General features: G+C 37.3%; 1 protein-coding gene across 1 annotated transcript in view; it reads right to left on the bottom strand.

Annotated features, from left to right (window-relative positions):
* Positions 1–1,182: 1,182 nt before the first annotated feature.
* tbxas1 (thromboxane A synthase 1 (platelet)) overlaps positions 1,183–14,168 on the bottom strand; it is a 110,338-nt gene continuing 97,352 nt past the window's right edge. The window contains exons 10-13 of the mRNA XM_073850199.1: positions 3,932–4,020; positions 2,728–2,865; positions 2,257–2,419; positions 1,183–2,179 (exon numbers count right to left, since the gene is read on the bottom strand). Of these exons, the coding sequence (XP_073706300.1) occupies positions 2,084–2,179; positions 2,257–2,419; positions 2,728–2,865; positions 3,932–4,020 (486 nt within the window). The 3' untranslated portion in view covers positions 1,183–2,083. The remainder of the gene's footprint in view (positions 2,180–2,256; positions 2,420–2,727; positions 2,866–3,931; positions 4,021–14,168) is intronic.

The raw sequence follows: 14,168 nt of genomic DNA on the forward strand, positions 1-14,168 counted from the left end.
ATTTACCAAGAAATCACAGACAACAAATTCTCTAGTCACTGTGACCTCTAGTGGTTAAACTGAGAAGTGAAGTCTTGGAAAATGGATCTTGGGGGGCCTTTTCTGGCCAAGAACTGTACATTTTTTTTTTTTTTTACAGTAAGTTGGTTTTATTTATCAAATCAAGCTCGCAAAAAGTAGCCTCTGATATCAAAACGTTGCTTGATATCAAATGAAATGTCTAATTGAAGATAAATACATATATTCCGACTGTTAGTGAACCATTAGTGACCAAAAAACCAGTCATAAGTAGCACAGGTATATTTTTAATAGCAAGCAATACATTGTATGGGTCAAAATTATAGATTTTTCTTTTATGCCTAAAATCATTAGGATAGTCAAGATCATGTTCCATTAAGATCTTTTGTAAATTTCCTACCACAAATATATCAAAACTTAATTTTTGATTAGTAATATGCATTTTCTCAAAATGTAGGTTTATTATGCACCCTCAGATTCCAGGGGCCTCATTTATAAAACTTTCTTACGCACTGATTTGATCTTAGAGTGTTCGTACGATCAAATCCACGTCAAAGTACAGATTTATAAAAAGTACTTATCTCCACGTCAGACTCCAGCTTGGCGTACGACCGTTTCCTTGTGGTAATGCCTGGTATTGCAGATAGTTCAGCCTCACTATAATTTGATTTCTTGCGCTCCTTTTTACTCGCCATTGTCACAGAGTTTTTGCTTTAAGAATGAGCTCATTTTATATGTTAATTAATTAAGCAGGGGCGTTTCGACGGCGGAACATTCAGCTGCACACAATTCCACGATCATTTGTGATTTATAACCGAATGACTGGCGTACGCATGGATTTCGTGTGTACGTTCGTTTCTCTGAATCGCTCTTACGATCAAATCAGAAAAGTTCTTAGATAAAATCAAGGATGGTTTCTACGCAAGTCTTTATAAATGAGGCCCCAGATTTTCAAACAGTTGTATCTCAGCCAAATATATTGTCCTATCCTAACAAACCATCAGTGGAAAGCTTATTTATTCAGTTTTAAGATTGGTTTTGTGGTCAATGGTCACATTTATTGTCATCTGTAATACTTTTGATTTCAATTCATTTGAAAATGTAGTTCATAAACGGAGTAAAAAAATCACGTTAAACTGGCCGCACACTCTGAAAACCAAAACCTTGAAAATCACATCATTCTGGGACTTTATTGCAGCTTAATGTAATATAAAGTATGTAAAATCATCAGAAGATCAAATTTCTCATTGGCAATAAGGCAAGATATGTCTCAATTCCTTCTATCAAATCATTTACATCTAAATCAAAACTGGTTTACCTTCATATAGTTTGTTGCATTTACATTTAAAGGGATAGTTCACCCAAAAATGAAAATTCTGTTATTAATTACTCACCTTCATGTCATTCCAAACCTTTAAGACCTTCATTCATCCTCTGAACACAAATATTTTTTTTAATTTTTTTTTTTTTTGATGAAATCCAAAAGCTTTCTGACCCCTAGACAGCAACAACTGACACATTTAAGGCCCAAAAAGGTAGTAAGGACAATATTAACCATCAGTGGATCAACCGTAATTTTATGTAGCTATGAGAATATTTTTTGTGCGCAAAGAAAACAAAAGTGATTTTATCTCTCAGATTTCATCAAAAATATCTTCATATAAAAATACCATAAAAAATATAATTTGTGGTCCGAAGATAAATGAAGGGTTTGGAATGACACGAGGGTGTGCAATTAATGACAGAGTTTTAATTTTTGGGTGAACTATCCCTTTAAGGGACGAACTGATTAGCTTCAGTAACAAATTTAATGCACATTTGTGCTGATAGTCAGCTCTAGGTGGTTTCCTTCTTGATCTGAGGTGAGAAATTTAAAAGCAGATAGTGTCACTAGACTGATATCAACAGTATGTACTAGAACAGATGTTGTGTTTACCATGTGATGCTTTTCTCATATCTGTGCCTTAGTTGTGTCAGGTGATTCCAGAATAAGAGAAATTCAATTTTAGATCCATTCAATTTAATTTGATTAGAACCAGACTGTCCAAGCTGACACCTAACTTCATTAGGACTCATCCTCGAAATTCTCCCTCTTGGTGATTTTGACCAAAATACCATTTTTAGGTCCGAGGGTGGTGTGCGACTTCAACTCCAGAGGAACCTGTAACATAAAGACAAAATTATTCATCTGTTTCATATGTAAGGAAACCTCCAGATTTCAGTGGAACAATAACAAACCTCAGTGTCCTCGCAGGCCACGACGTTAAACCTCCTAAATATGTGAAGCAGAGCCATTTTAATTTCCAGCTGGGCCAATCTCATGCCCACACAGCTGCGTGGCCCCGCTCCAAACGGCAGATACACAAACGGGTGCCGGTTGGCTTTGGCTTCTGGAGTGAACCTGAGACAAATACAGAGTTCATTGTGAGCACATCGCACAGAAGGCACATAAACAGAATGAAGAAAGATCTGTTTACAGCTTGATTTCTTTGTGCAAAAAAAAAATATTCTTGTAGCTTTGGACCACTGATGGGCTATTTTAACAATGCCCTTACTACCTTTCTGGGCCTTGAATGTGCCAGTTGCGTTGCTGTCTATCCAGGATATCTTAATTTGTGTTCCGAAGATAGACGAAGGTCTTACAGGTTTGGAACGGCATGAGTGTGACTAATCAATAATATGATTTTTGGGATTTTTGGGTGAACTAACCTCTCCGGAATGAATTTCTCAGGTTCAGTCCAGTACTCTGGGTCATAGTGAAGGAAACCTACAGGTATTTCCAGAGATGAACCTTTAGGTAGAAGCTGGCCGTTCACCACACTGTCTTGATCAACTTCTCGTGCAACCCTGTGACAAATACACAAAACACACATTAAGGGAGAAGTTCACTTTCAGAACAAAAATTTACAGATTATTTACTCACCCCCTAATCATTTAAGATGTTCATGTCTTTCTTTCTTCAGTCGTGAAGAAATTATGTTTTTTGGGGCTAATATTTTAGGATTTTTCTCCACATAGTGGACTTCTATGGTAAGTTTGAACTTCCGAAACACAGTTTAAATGCAGCTTAAAGGGGCTCTAAACAATCCCAGTTGAGGAGGAAGTGTCTTATCTAGCTAAACCAATTTATATATACATATATATATTTAAACTTCAAATGCTTGTCTTGTCTAACTCTGGGTGAACTCTGTTTACTCTGGTTCAATACAGTTAGGGTAGGTTGAAAAACTTATTTCTTATCTTTTCTTATTTCCAACTTCAAAATCGCCCTACATCGCTGAAGTGCCAACCCAGGGTTTACAAAGTGAACATGCAAACAAGGTCCAACGGCATTTACACAAAAATGGAAAACATCCATGTAGGGCGATTTTGAAGTTGGTGGAGAAAATGAGATGGGAGTTTTTGGACCTTCTCTTACTGTATTGAACCAGAGTACACAAAGTATGCATACACATCACAGAGCTAGGCAAGATGTGCATTTGAGGTTAAAAAGTATATAAATTGTTAATTTTCTTTTAGAAAATAACTGATCGTTTCTCTAGGTAAGATCATTTAGAGCCCTGTGAAGCTGCATTTAAACTGAATTTTAGAAATTCAAACTCCAAAAAAAGTCCACTATATGGAGAGAAATCCTAAAATGTTTTCCTCCAGAAACATAATTTCTTTATGGCTGAAGAAAGAAAGACATGAACATCTTGGAGGTGAGTAAATTATCTGTACATTTTTGTTCTGAAAGTGAAAAATGCAATGCAGTGCAACACCCAAAACCGTTTTGTTTTATTTCTACTAGATGTCTTTCCAAGTAATTAAAGTCTTAAAACACATAGGAGCCATAATGGTGTTATTAATATGCTTGCATGCTTGAGGTTCTGTGCATGTGATTGAACCGGTTATGAAGTAATAGCTGTCATACCTGAACGCAGGTGGGTAGAGTCTGAGCGACTCACATATGACCATGTCTAAATACTTCAGCTCTTGGACATTAGTGTATTCCGCAGTCTCCTGAAACAGAGAATCAAACATGTTAAAACGCAGATCCTGCACTAAAAAATATATCTACAGTTAACAAATATGGCCAGCAGGTGGCAGCACAGCAGCATTCATTTCAGGTTTACACCACAATCCATTCTTCTCAACATAAAATGGCTTTTAAAACAATGAAAACAATCTAAACAAAGCTATTTTGTACTATATTTGTTTTCTTTGTGATCAATAGTTTTGTCTTTTGAAAATGAGTAGATCGCAAATCATACAAATTAAGTATAGACAAATGTGACCCTGGCCCACAAAACCAGTCTTAAGTAGCACTGGTGTATTTGTAGCACTAGTCAAAAAGACACTGAATGGGTCAAAATGATCGATTTTTCTTTTATGCCAAAAATCATCAGGGTATTATGTAAAGATCGTGTTCCATGAAGATATTTTGTAAACTTTCTATCATAAATTTATTAAAACTTAATTTTTGATTAGTAATATGCATCGCTAAGAACTTAATTTAGACAACTTTTTTACACCCTCAGATTCTTGATTTTCAAATTGTATCTCGGCCAAATATTGTCCCATCCTAACAAACCATACATCAATGGAAGCTTATTTTTTCAGCTTGTATCTGTATGAATCCCTTATGACTGGTTTTGTGGCCCAGGGTCACAAAGTGTTTCGAGTATCCTAAAATTGTCTATATATACATACATATATACACAAAAAGCCTTTGTTTGAACTGAAATGGAAGCAGACACAGCCCAGCAGGCAGTGCTAAGCAGTCTATCACTGTGTGGCTCTTTGAAAATAGGGGTCAGGCGGTGAGCAAGCACCCGTACGGTTCTGCCCACATCCTCTGCCTCTGAGGCCCCCAGACATGCAATGTGGGCATTATAAATGACTAGCTGCTCTCAAGTCACTCTGTTCAACCAGTAAAAGCATCCGTTGCACAGATGAGAGGATGCAGCGGGGCGAGAAAAGGGGCAGATTTTGGCACGCTGGATACATCCTTTACAGGCGCCCGCCCTCCCTGTTGTCTGGCTACACTGTCAGCTCTCGTCGGCCGTCATTGTGGTTTCAGTGTAGAGTGACACGGCAGTGATGAAAAACTGTGAGGGGCAGCACTTTGTCTTGCTGCAGCAGACGAGGTGGTTTGGATGGTGTAGTATGTGATGTTCTTTGACAACAGACTCCCTATGGACTGAGAGGTTTTTTTTAAGATTTAAGACCGTCGAGACTTGTAAGAGTTGTTTCCCACAGATGTGTATTAAAGGGATAGTTCACACAAAAATTAAAATCGCCCCATGATTTACTCACCCTCAAACCATCCTAGGTGTATATGACTTTCTTCTTTCAGATAAATACAATCAAAGTTATATTAAAAAATGTCCTGGTTCTTCTAAGCTTTATAATGGCAGTGAATGGGTGTTGAGATTTTGAAGTCCAATAAAGTGCATCCATCCATCATAAAAAGTGCTCCACATGGCTCAGAGGAATTAATAAAGACCTTCTAAAGTGAATCAATGCGTTTGTATAAGAAAAATATCCATATTTATAACTCTACAAACCTCAATCTCTAGCTTCCGCTAAATGTCGTACGCATGTTCACGAGAGAATGGCGTTTCGGTGGAAGACGTAGGACTTCGATTTATGCCAAGTGGAGACTGGTTGTTTCCCCTCGGAGATTACGCTATGTTCCATGTCATCCCCTGGAACGCCACTCTCTTGTGTACACGCATACAACAGAGAGATTATAGTTTTTACTTTTATAAATAAATATTTTTCTTACACAAATTAACCCATGAAGCCGTGTGGAGTACTTTTTATGATAGATGGATCCACTTTAACAGACTTTTAAATTTCAACAGCCATTCACTGCCATTATAAAGCTTGGAAGAGACAGGACATTTTTTAACCCAAATTGCATCCGACTGAAAGAAGAAAGTTATATACACCTAGGATGGCTTGAGGGTAAGTAAATCATGGGGTAATTTTCATTTTTGGGTGAACTATCTCTTTAAGGTGCAGCATTATTTACATAAAGTTGCACCAAAATTTGGTAATAGAAATATAATAATTTCATATCTGCACCATCAGAAGTTTTATGTGAGGCTAAAATGTTCCCAGTTTAGATTTTACTTCTGTTTGAGCTGGTCATATGAAAAAAAATATGTCCATGTTTAAAGTGAAATTTCATAAGCGAAATCCTATGATTTCAGATCTGAAAAGGCTAAAAAAAATTCCAACGCATATTTCACTTGGTTTCAGAAGAGATCAGAAATGCATTGTCAATGGATGTTTTGCCTGTGAAATTTTCATAATGTGATCTAAATAAACAAATTAAATGTCCTCTAAATTTTCCACAGTAACCATATTTGGCACATAATTACAATAGTTTATCATGATGATTTGGGTTTTAAAAAATCATTTAAAATGACAAATATTCTGAAAGCTCCTTCAAACAGTAGAAGAAGTCACTGCATGGTTGCTATAGCTATTATATTATTTTGCTTATATAATCTCCAGATCTCATGGCTAAGGTCCCTCCTTAAATGTACATTAATGGGGTTGTTTGCTCAGTTTTAATGTTGTAAAGTAATCACACATCTCTCTATAACAAACATCATGATTTGAGATATCAAATATATCAAATGGGAAGTTATAAAAAGTAATAAATCAACAGTAATAATAATGTTTTGAACCTCAAATGTTCGTCTTGTCTACTGTAGCTCTGCATGTACTCGGGTGTATCCCAGTTCAAGACAGTTAGGGTATGTCGAAAAACTCCCATCTCATTTTCTCCCCCAACTTCAAAATCATCCTACATCGCTGCAGAATCACCGACCAAGTGTTTACAAAGTGAAAGTGCAAAGAAGATCAAATTCCCTTTATAAAGAAAGGGAAAACAGCGATGTAGGGTGATTTTGAAGTTGGAGAAGAAAATGAGATGGGAGTTTTTTGACCTGCCCTAACTGTCTTAAACCAGAATACACAGAGTTCACGCAGAGCTAGACAAGATGAGCATTTGAGATTAAAAAAATACATAAATTGTCAATTTTTTTTTAGAAAATGACAGTTTCACTAGATAAGACCTTTCTTCCTTGGCTGGGATCGTTTAGAGCCCTTTGAAGCTGCATTTAAACTGCATTTGCATGTTCAAACACGTGGGCACCATAGAAGTCCACTATATGAAGAGAAATCCTGAAATGTTTTTCTCAAATAACAATTTCTTTATGACTGAAGAAAGAAAGACATGAACATCTTGGATGACAAGGGGGTGAGTAAATTATCTGGAAATCTTTGTTCTGGAAGTAAACCATGGTGACCATGGAGAATTTTTGTAAGACTGCCAACACTGCATATCTAACATGTTTTACTCCATCTCTGCTCAAAACTACAACACAATCAATATTTACCTTTCTATGCCATTTGTTTCAGTATAAAATGGGCTTTTTTGATTCTTTTGGCACGGCTCTGTGTTATTTCACTAATTTCTTTGAGAGAATGTGAACTATTCGCCGTATCGCTGCAGAAAGGACCTCAAGTATGACTAAATTTAACTCCACTGAATGCACACTGATGCCTCTAAAATCACAAAGCAAGGTCAGACGGCCCTGTAGACAGGCTAGCCAATTTTTCATGTCTCGGTTGAGTTTCTTTTTTCATTCTTTTTTTATGCTTTCATCAAACAAACAAACAAAAGCCCAGTGCAAAGATTGATGCCTATGATAGATTGTGCACAATGCGCACTAGCTTCCTGTATGAGCCTGAAAGCTGCTTTATTAACAACTGAGGCAATTTTGGTCTGAAGTGGTCAAAGAAGAGCTCAGATGAACCCAGTACAAATGAAAGAATATGTCAGACAAGGTAAAATCGGTCCGCTTTCATCTTGCGAGCATATATTTTTGGTTTAATAAGTGTCCTAAACACGTAGCTAAGATCACCCATCATAAAGCTCATGAGCCACTGGTGAAAAAAAGCAACTTCAATCCTTGTCTAAATATGTTTACAGTCCCCTCGCCCTCAAACACGTTGATTATTGGCCCTCTTTAGAGTTCAAGATGTGCTTCAGATGTTACCGTGTTTCTAAATTCACAACAGACGCGCTCTGAATTTAATTGCATATTTGCTTGTTCTCGTATGGCGACGTCAAACACGTTCCGCTATGCAAGTAACCTAATGTATTCTCATTAAGTATATAAAAAAAATCACTTAAAAAGTAACAGAACGTATCATTAAAATCCAAAGGGCTGTACCGTTGGAATTAATAAAACAAGAAACGCGGTCTCCGCGGAAATGCTTTGACCTAAAAATACTCAAACGTTTCCTTCAAATTCATTTCGAGAGAGACAAAAAAAGCCTTGCCGTGTTCAAAGGAGCACCCTGCTAAAACAACTCATTTCCCTGCATATTTCTGTGCCCCTTGGTATTAATATCAGCCTCTTTTCAGCAAATGAGATTCATTTCTCTTGCGTGAGTGTGTGTGAAGTGTTCGCAGGCCTTGGAGCACAAGCAGCCTGCCTCTTCACGTCTGCCTGTCTCCCTTATTTATGCTTCTGCCTTCATTCACGTCATAGAAGAGACAGGCAATCAATCAGTTCTTGAATTTTAGACATTTAACCTCCTGTTTACGGATAGCTGCCCATGATATGTGTATATGAGGATGTGATAGGAATTTTTTGCATAGCTGGATAAGCATATAGCTGATATTACATCAGTTATAGCCCTATGTCTTTCTTCATTCGAAATGAAATTAAGGTTTTAGAGGAAACATTCCAGGATTTTTCTCCATATAGTGGACTTCAAGGTACAAATTGCGGTTTCAATGCAGCTTCAAAGGGTTCAACACAATCCCAGGCAAGGAATAAGGTTCTTATCTAGCAAAACGATTGGCCATTTTCTAAAAAAGAAATTTTATTTTCTAAAAAAAAATAAAATTTATATATTTTTTATCAACAAATGCTCGTTTTGCACTAGCTTGACTTCACGTAATACGTGAACACATTAGAAAGGTCATGTAGATGGAAGTACCAACCCAGTTTTTACAAAGCAAACTTGCAAAGGAAGTCAAACACTTTTTTACAAAAAAGGTAAAACAATGATGTTGGGCGATTTTGAAGTTGGAGGAGAAAATGAGATGGACTTTTTCACCCTACCCTATCTTTTTAAACCGCAAGACGAGCATTTGTGGTTTAAAAGTATAAAAATGTTTTGTTTTGTTTTCTGGAAAATGACCAATCGTTTCGCTAGATAAGACCCTTTTTCCTCAGCTGGGATCGTGTAGAGCCCTTTGAAGCTGCATTGAAACTGCAAGTTATATCTCTTTTCCAAGGAATTATGGTCTTATCTAGCAAAACGATCTGCCATTTTCTAAAAAAGAATAACATTTATATATTTTTTTTATCCACAAATGCTCGTTTTGCACTAGCGTGAACACATTAGAAAGGTCATGTAGATGGAAGTACCAACCCAGTTTTTACAAAGCAAACTTGCAAAGGAAGTCAAACACCTTTTACAAAAAAAGAGATGGACTTTTTCACCCTACCCTATCTTTTTAAACCGCAAGACGAGCATTTGTTGAAGTATATAAATGTTATTTTTTTTTAGAAAATGACTGATCATTTCGCTAGATAAGACCCTTTTTCCTCAGCTGAAGCTGCATTGAAGCTGCATTGAAACTGCAATTTGGACCTTCAAGCTGTTGATCCCCATTGAAGTCCACTATATAGAGAAAAATCCTGGAATGTTTTCCTCATAAATCTTAATTTCTTTTCGACTGAAGAAAGAAAGACGTGAACATCTTGGATGGCACTAGGGTGAGTATATTTTTATTCTGGAAGTGAACTAATCCTTCAAATGGTTTTGCTGTAGGTCACACGCGGTTAGTTCTTCATCTGTGTGTTTCAGTTTAAAAAGGTAGGGTAGGGCGAAAAACTCTCATTCTCTCCTCCAACTTTAAAATCATCAGACATCCTTGTTTTAACTTTGTCAATCCCATTTGACTTTCTTTGAATTTTTTGTTTATCTTTGTATGTTTTGTTGCTTTGTAAACACTGGGTTGGTACTTCCGTCTTACGTCACGTGACCTTTCCAACATGATTAACGTAATACATGAAGTCAAGCTAGTGCAAGATGAGCATCTGTGGTTAAAAAGTATATAAATGTGATTCTTTTATTAGTAAATGGCCAATCATTTTGCTAGAAAAGACCCTTATACCTTGCTCCAGGATCATGTAAAGCCCATTGAACATCCAATGGCAACCCAACACGGTAACAAAATCTTAAAAAACAAAAAATAAAAAACGTTAAAATGATAAAATGATAATTCTATAGGATCATGTGGCACTGAAGACTGGAGATATAGCTGCTGAAAATTCAGCCTTGCCGTCACATGAATAAAATACATTTGAACATATTTTAAAATGAAAAAGTTATTTTAAAATGTAATATTTTTGTATTTTTTTAAAAATAGCTGCAGCCTCGGTGAGCATAAGGGGCTTCTTTTAAATACATTTAAAAAAAATCTTCCCAGCCCCAAGCTTCTCAACTGTATCATATCTCATATATAACAGTTATTTCAAAATGGATATTCTATAGATTACTGTATATCTCTTTTCCATTTTAGGCCCTTTGTAAATGTACCCCTCTGGTTCTATGGGAAAATACAGGTTGAATGTTGCCTACGAGTTGGGAACGTCTAATGTTGCTTCTTATCTCGGCCATCCCTCAAGGTTTCCACAGAAAGAGCTATTTATTGTTATTGATAGTGATAGAGATATGCGTGTTCAGACAGGAGATGCTCAAGGGTGCCGTTACTGCATTAACACAATGAGTCTCATCTTGCATTGTCTTCTGATAGTGTGGAACAGGTGCAGATAGGCTGGAAAACCTAATCGCGTTTTTAAAACCATAGATATTTGTGCATCAAAACCAAAAATAGAACAGCAGCCATTTTGTGAGGGCTTGTGAATCATAATAATGAATAATGGCTTTTAATTTTCTGGCTTCCTCAAAGAGATTCATTAATTTCAGAAAACGATGTGCATTTATAACAAAAAATAGTGTTTTTTCGTTTAACGAAATTACGTTTTAGGCAATTTCGCATTGTAAAACTCATGAAACCTCTGGTTTCTTTCAAGCCCGGAAATCAGCCCCCCACAGTGACTATTTCCTTGGCCAAATGGTTAATTAGGGAAGCTAATTGCAGGGAGTGTCACAGACATTGATTGTGCTCTTATCAACTGGAGACAGCCTATGTCAGAAGACTGTGGGCTGGCTGTATGAATGATACAGTCCTGGCCGATGCCTGAACTGCAGAATGAAGGACAAACAATGGGCGAACTAATTAAAAATGCCTAATTAAAATCACCTGAGCAGAAAATCAATACTTTGTCATGGTCTGAATAGTTGACAGGAGAATTTGTCCCAGCTCCAAGCACAAGGTCTTTGCAGACATGGAAAAGTCTGACAATTAGACAATTTTAGCTGGCATATTGATTTATTTCTGAGTAAAACTGAAGATTCACAATAGACTTCATATTTTGGGAACTGAATGGATCATGAGAAGTGAGTGCTTCGTATCAGAATGGAGCCAGACCTGAATGTGAGTTGTATGTGGAGGAATGCACTCCTTTTTTTGAGGAAACTATTTCACCAGATTGCAGGGACTAAAAGTGAAGTTCATCCTTGAGAACATCTCAACCTATCCTAAAGTTAAAGACTTCTTTTCTATTATACACCAGAGGTTCACAACAGTTGAGGTCAGAAGTTTACACACCTTGCAGACTCTGCAAAATGTTAATTATTTGACCGAGGTAAGAGGGATCATACAAAATGCATGTTATTTTTTATTTAGTACTGATCTGAAATAGATATTTTACATATGTTTACATGCTGAACAGTTAAACTACTCGCTGTTCTTCAGAAAAATCATTTAGGTTCCACAAATTCTTTGGTTTTTCAGCGTTTTTGTGTATTTTTTGAACCTTTTCCAACAATGACTGAATGATTTTGAGATCCATCTTTTCACACTGAGGACAACTGAGGGACTCATATGCAACTATTCCAGAAGGCTCAAACACTCACTGATGCTCCAAAAGGAAACCTGATGCATTAAGAGCTGGGGGTTGAAAACTTTTGAACAGAATGAAGATGTGTACATTTTTCTTATTGTGCCTAAATATCATATTCATTTCATTTAGTGCTGCCCTTCAGAAGCTACAGAAGCTACTTTCATGTTTCCCAGATGACAAAATAAGTTAAATTTACCCTGATCTTCAAATTCCAAAAGTATTCGCCCCCAGCTCTTAATGCATTGTTTTTTCCTTCTGGAGCATCAGTGAACCTTCTGTAATACTTGCATACGAGTCCCTCAGTTGGATGGATCCAAATATCATACAGTCACTGTTGGAAAGGGTTCAAATACACAAAAATGCTTAAAAAAAAAAAAAAAAAAGAATTTGTGGGACCTGAAGAATTTTTCTGAAAAACAGCAGGCAGTTTAACTGTTCAGGACAAACATGGGACTCATGAACAACTGTCAGTAAAAAACAACAACAATTGTGGATCATTCAGGTAACAACACCATATTAAGAATCACCAGGGTCATTTTTATAAATTCAACTATCATTGTCTCTTGTGGACTATATATAAACGCGGTTAATGTGAAATATCTTATTCAGGGCAGTACTAAATAAAAAATAACATTCACTTTGTATGATCCCTCTTATTCTGGCAAAATAATTAACATTTTGCAGATTCTCCAAGGTGTATGTAAACTTCTGACCTCAACTGTATGCAGTTTCATGCCCAGAGCCCAGTAAACCCTAGTCATAGAAGTGGAGATGTACCTTTAATTTCAAGCTGATTGCTCACTAAAACAGCCACAGATCATGTTTTCATGCCATTTTAAGTCTTTTGTTGTAACAAAGTGGTTATATCTAAGTGTGTGAATTGTTCACTTACTTTTTTATTTCTTCCCATTAATGTTATTATATTGTTCATTCAGACAGATTTGCGAACATGGAACACACATGAACACAAGAGGCGGGATTTAACGCTTAAACCAATCATAGTTAATCATAACCATCATTGCCTCCTCTCACATGACTTTCCCTCATTTATTCTAAATTACCCCCCACCAAACTCACCACATGCTTTAGGAGGTCTGTTAAAACTCAATGGGCTCAGGGGAGGCAAGAGTAACTTTACCTGCTGGTGTCACAGTTGACCAGTGTTTCTTTAGAAAAACTGCTACATAACTTGCAGCTCTGAGGTTTTCGATGCAGACGTGAGAAAAAAAGCTACCTTAGAGCTTCTACAACACAATGGTGGGGAAAACAAACTATAATAAAGGCACAGCAGATGGTCTTGTAAACAAAAATCTACACAAAACCAAAACCCAAATGAAACACATTTTTGCAACAACACTGGCATTGTGGTCTGCGACTCCTGCATCTGATTGGTTCACTTTAAAGAATGAGGTTTCCGTGTGCACTTCCTTTAATAATGCAACAGTTCAAATGGTTTGAACTGTTCCAGCTCAATGTTTAGAGAAGCATCTGGAGAGAATTCAGACTGAAAATATCCAATCTATAGAAGGGAACGCTGGGTAGTGGTGCATCTCAGTTTCATCCACAGTGATGAAGGCTGCACCCCAGCCCCATTACGCTCCCCTTCACCGCTGCCCATTCGGCTAGGCCGTGAACCCGCCGTGCGTCTCATCCATGTGCCTGATGCTCATTATGTTCTTCACATGGCCCTGCCGTGTGTCTGTGATAGAGCTATTACGGCCCAGCGCGGCCTTTGGGATTTAACACCCCCCACCACCACCACAGACCCGGACACCTTTTATTCAATTTGACTCAATGTGCAGGAAAATACAGCCGTAATGGACAATCAAATGACAGGTCATGAGGCTCCCTGCCGCAAAAGCAATTATGAGGGGTTTTTGCCATCATGATTCTGCCAGGGAGTGCAGCTAAAATGCTCATTACGCTGGATGCAAATCCACACGCTTTCGGTCACCTTTGCCTCTGCCAGACAGGAATGCCTACCTTCACTTATTATGCAAGCATTGCAGTCTATTCAATTATTCCACGTTTCTCAGAGAGTACAGATTGTACCTCCATGGTTACTGAGGGTGATGTTGAGGACAGGTCATGAGGGTT

This window comes from Garra rufa, chromosome 11, assembly GCF_049309525.1.
Source record: "Garra rufa chromosome 11, GarRuf1.0, whole genome shotgun sequence".
NCBI classification, from domain to species: domain Eukaryota; kingdom Metazoa; phylum Chordata; class Actinopteri; order Cypriniformes; family Cyprinidae; genus Garra; species Garra rufa.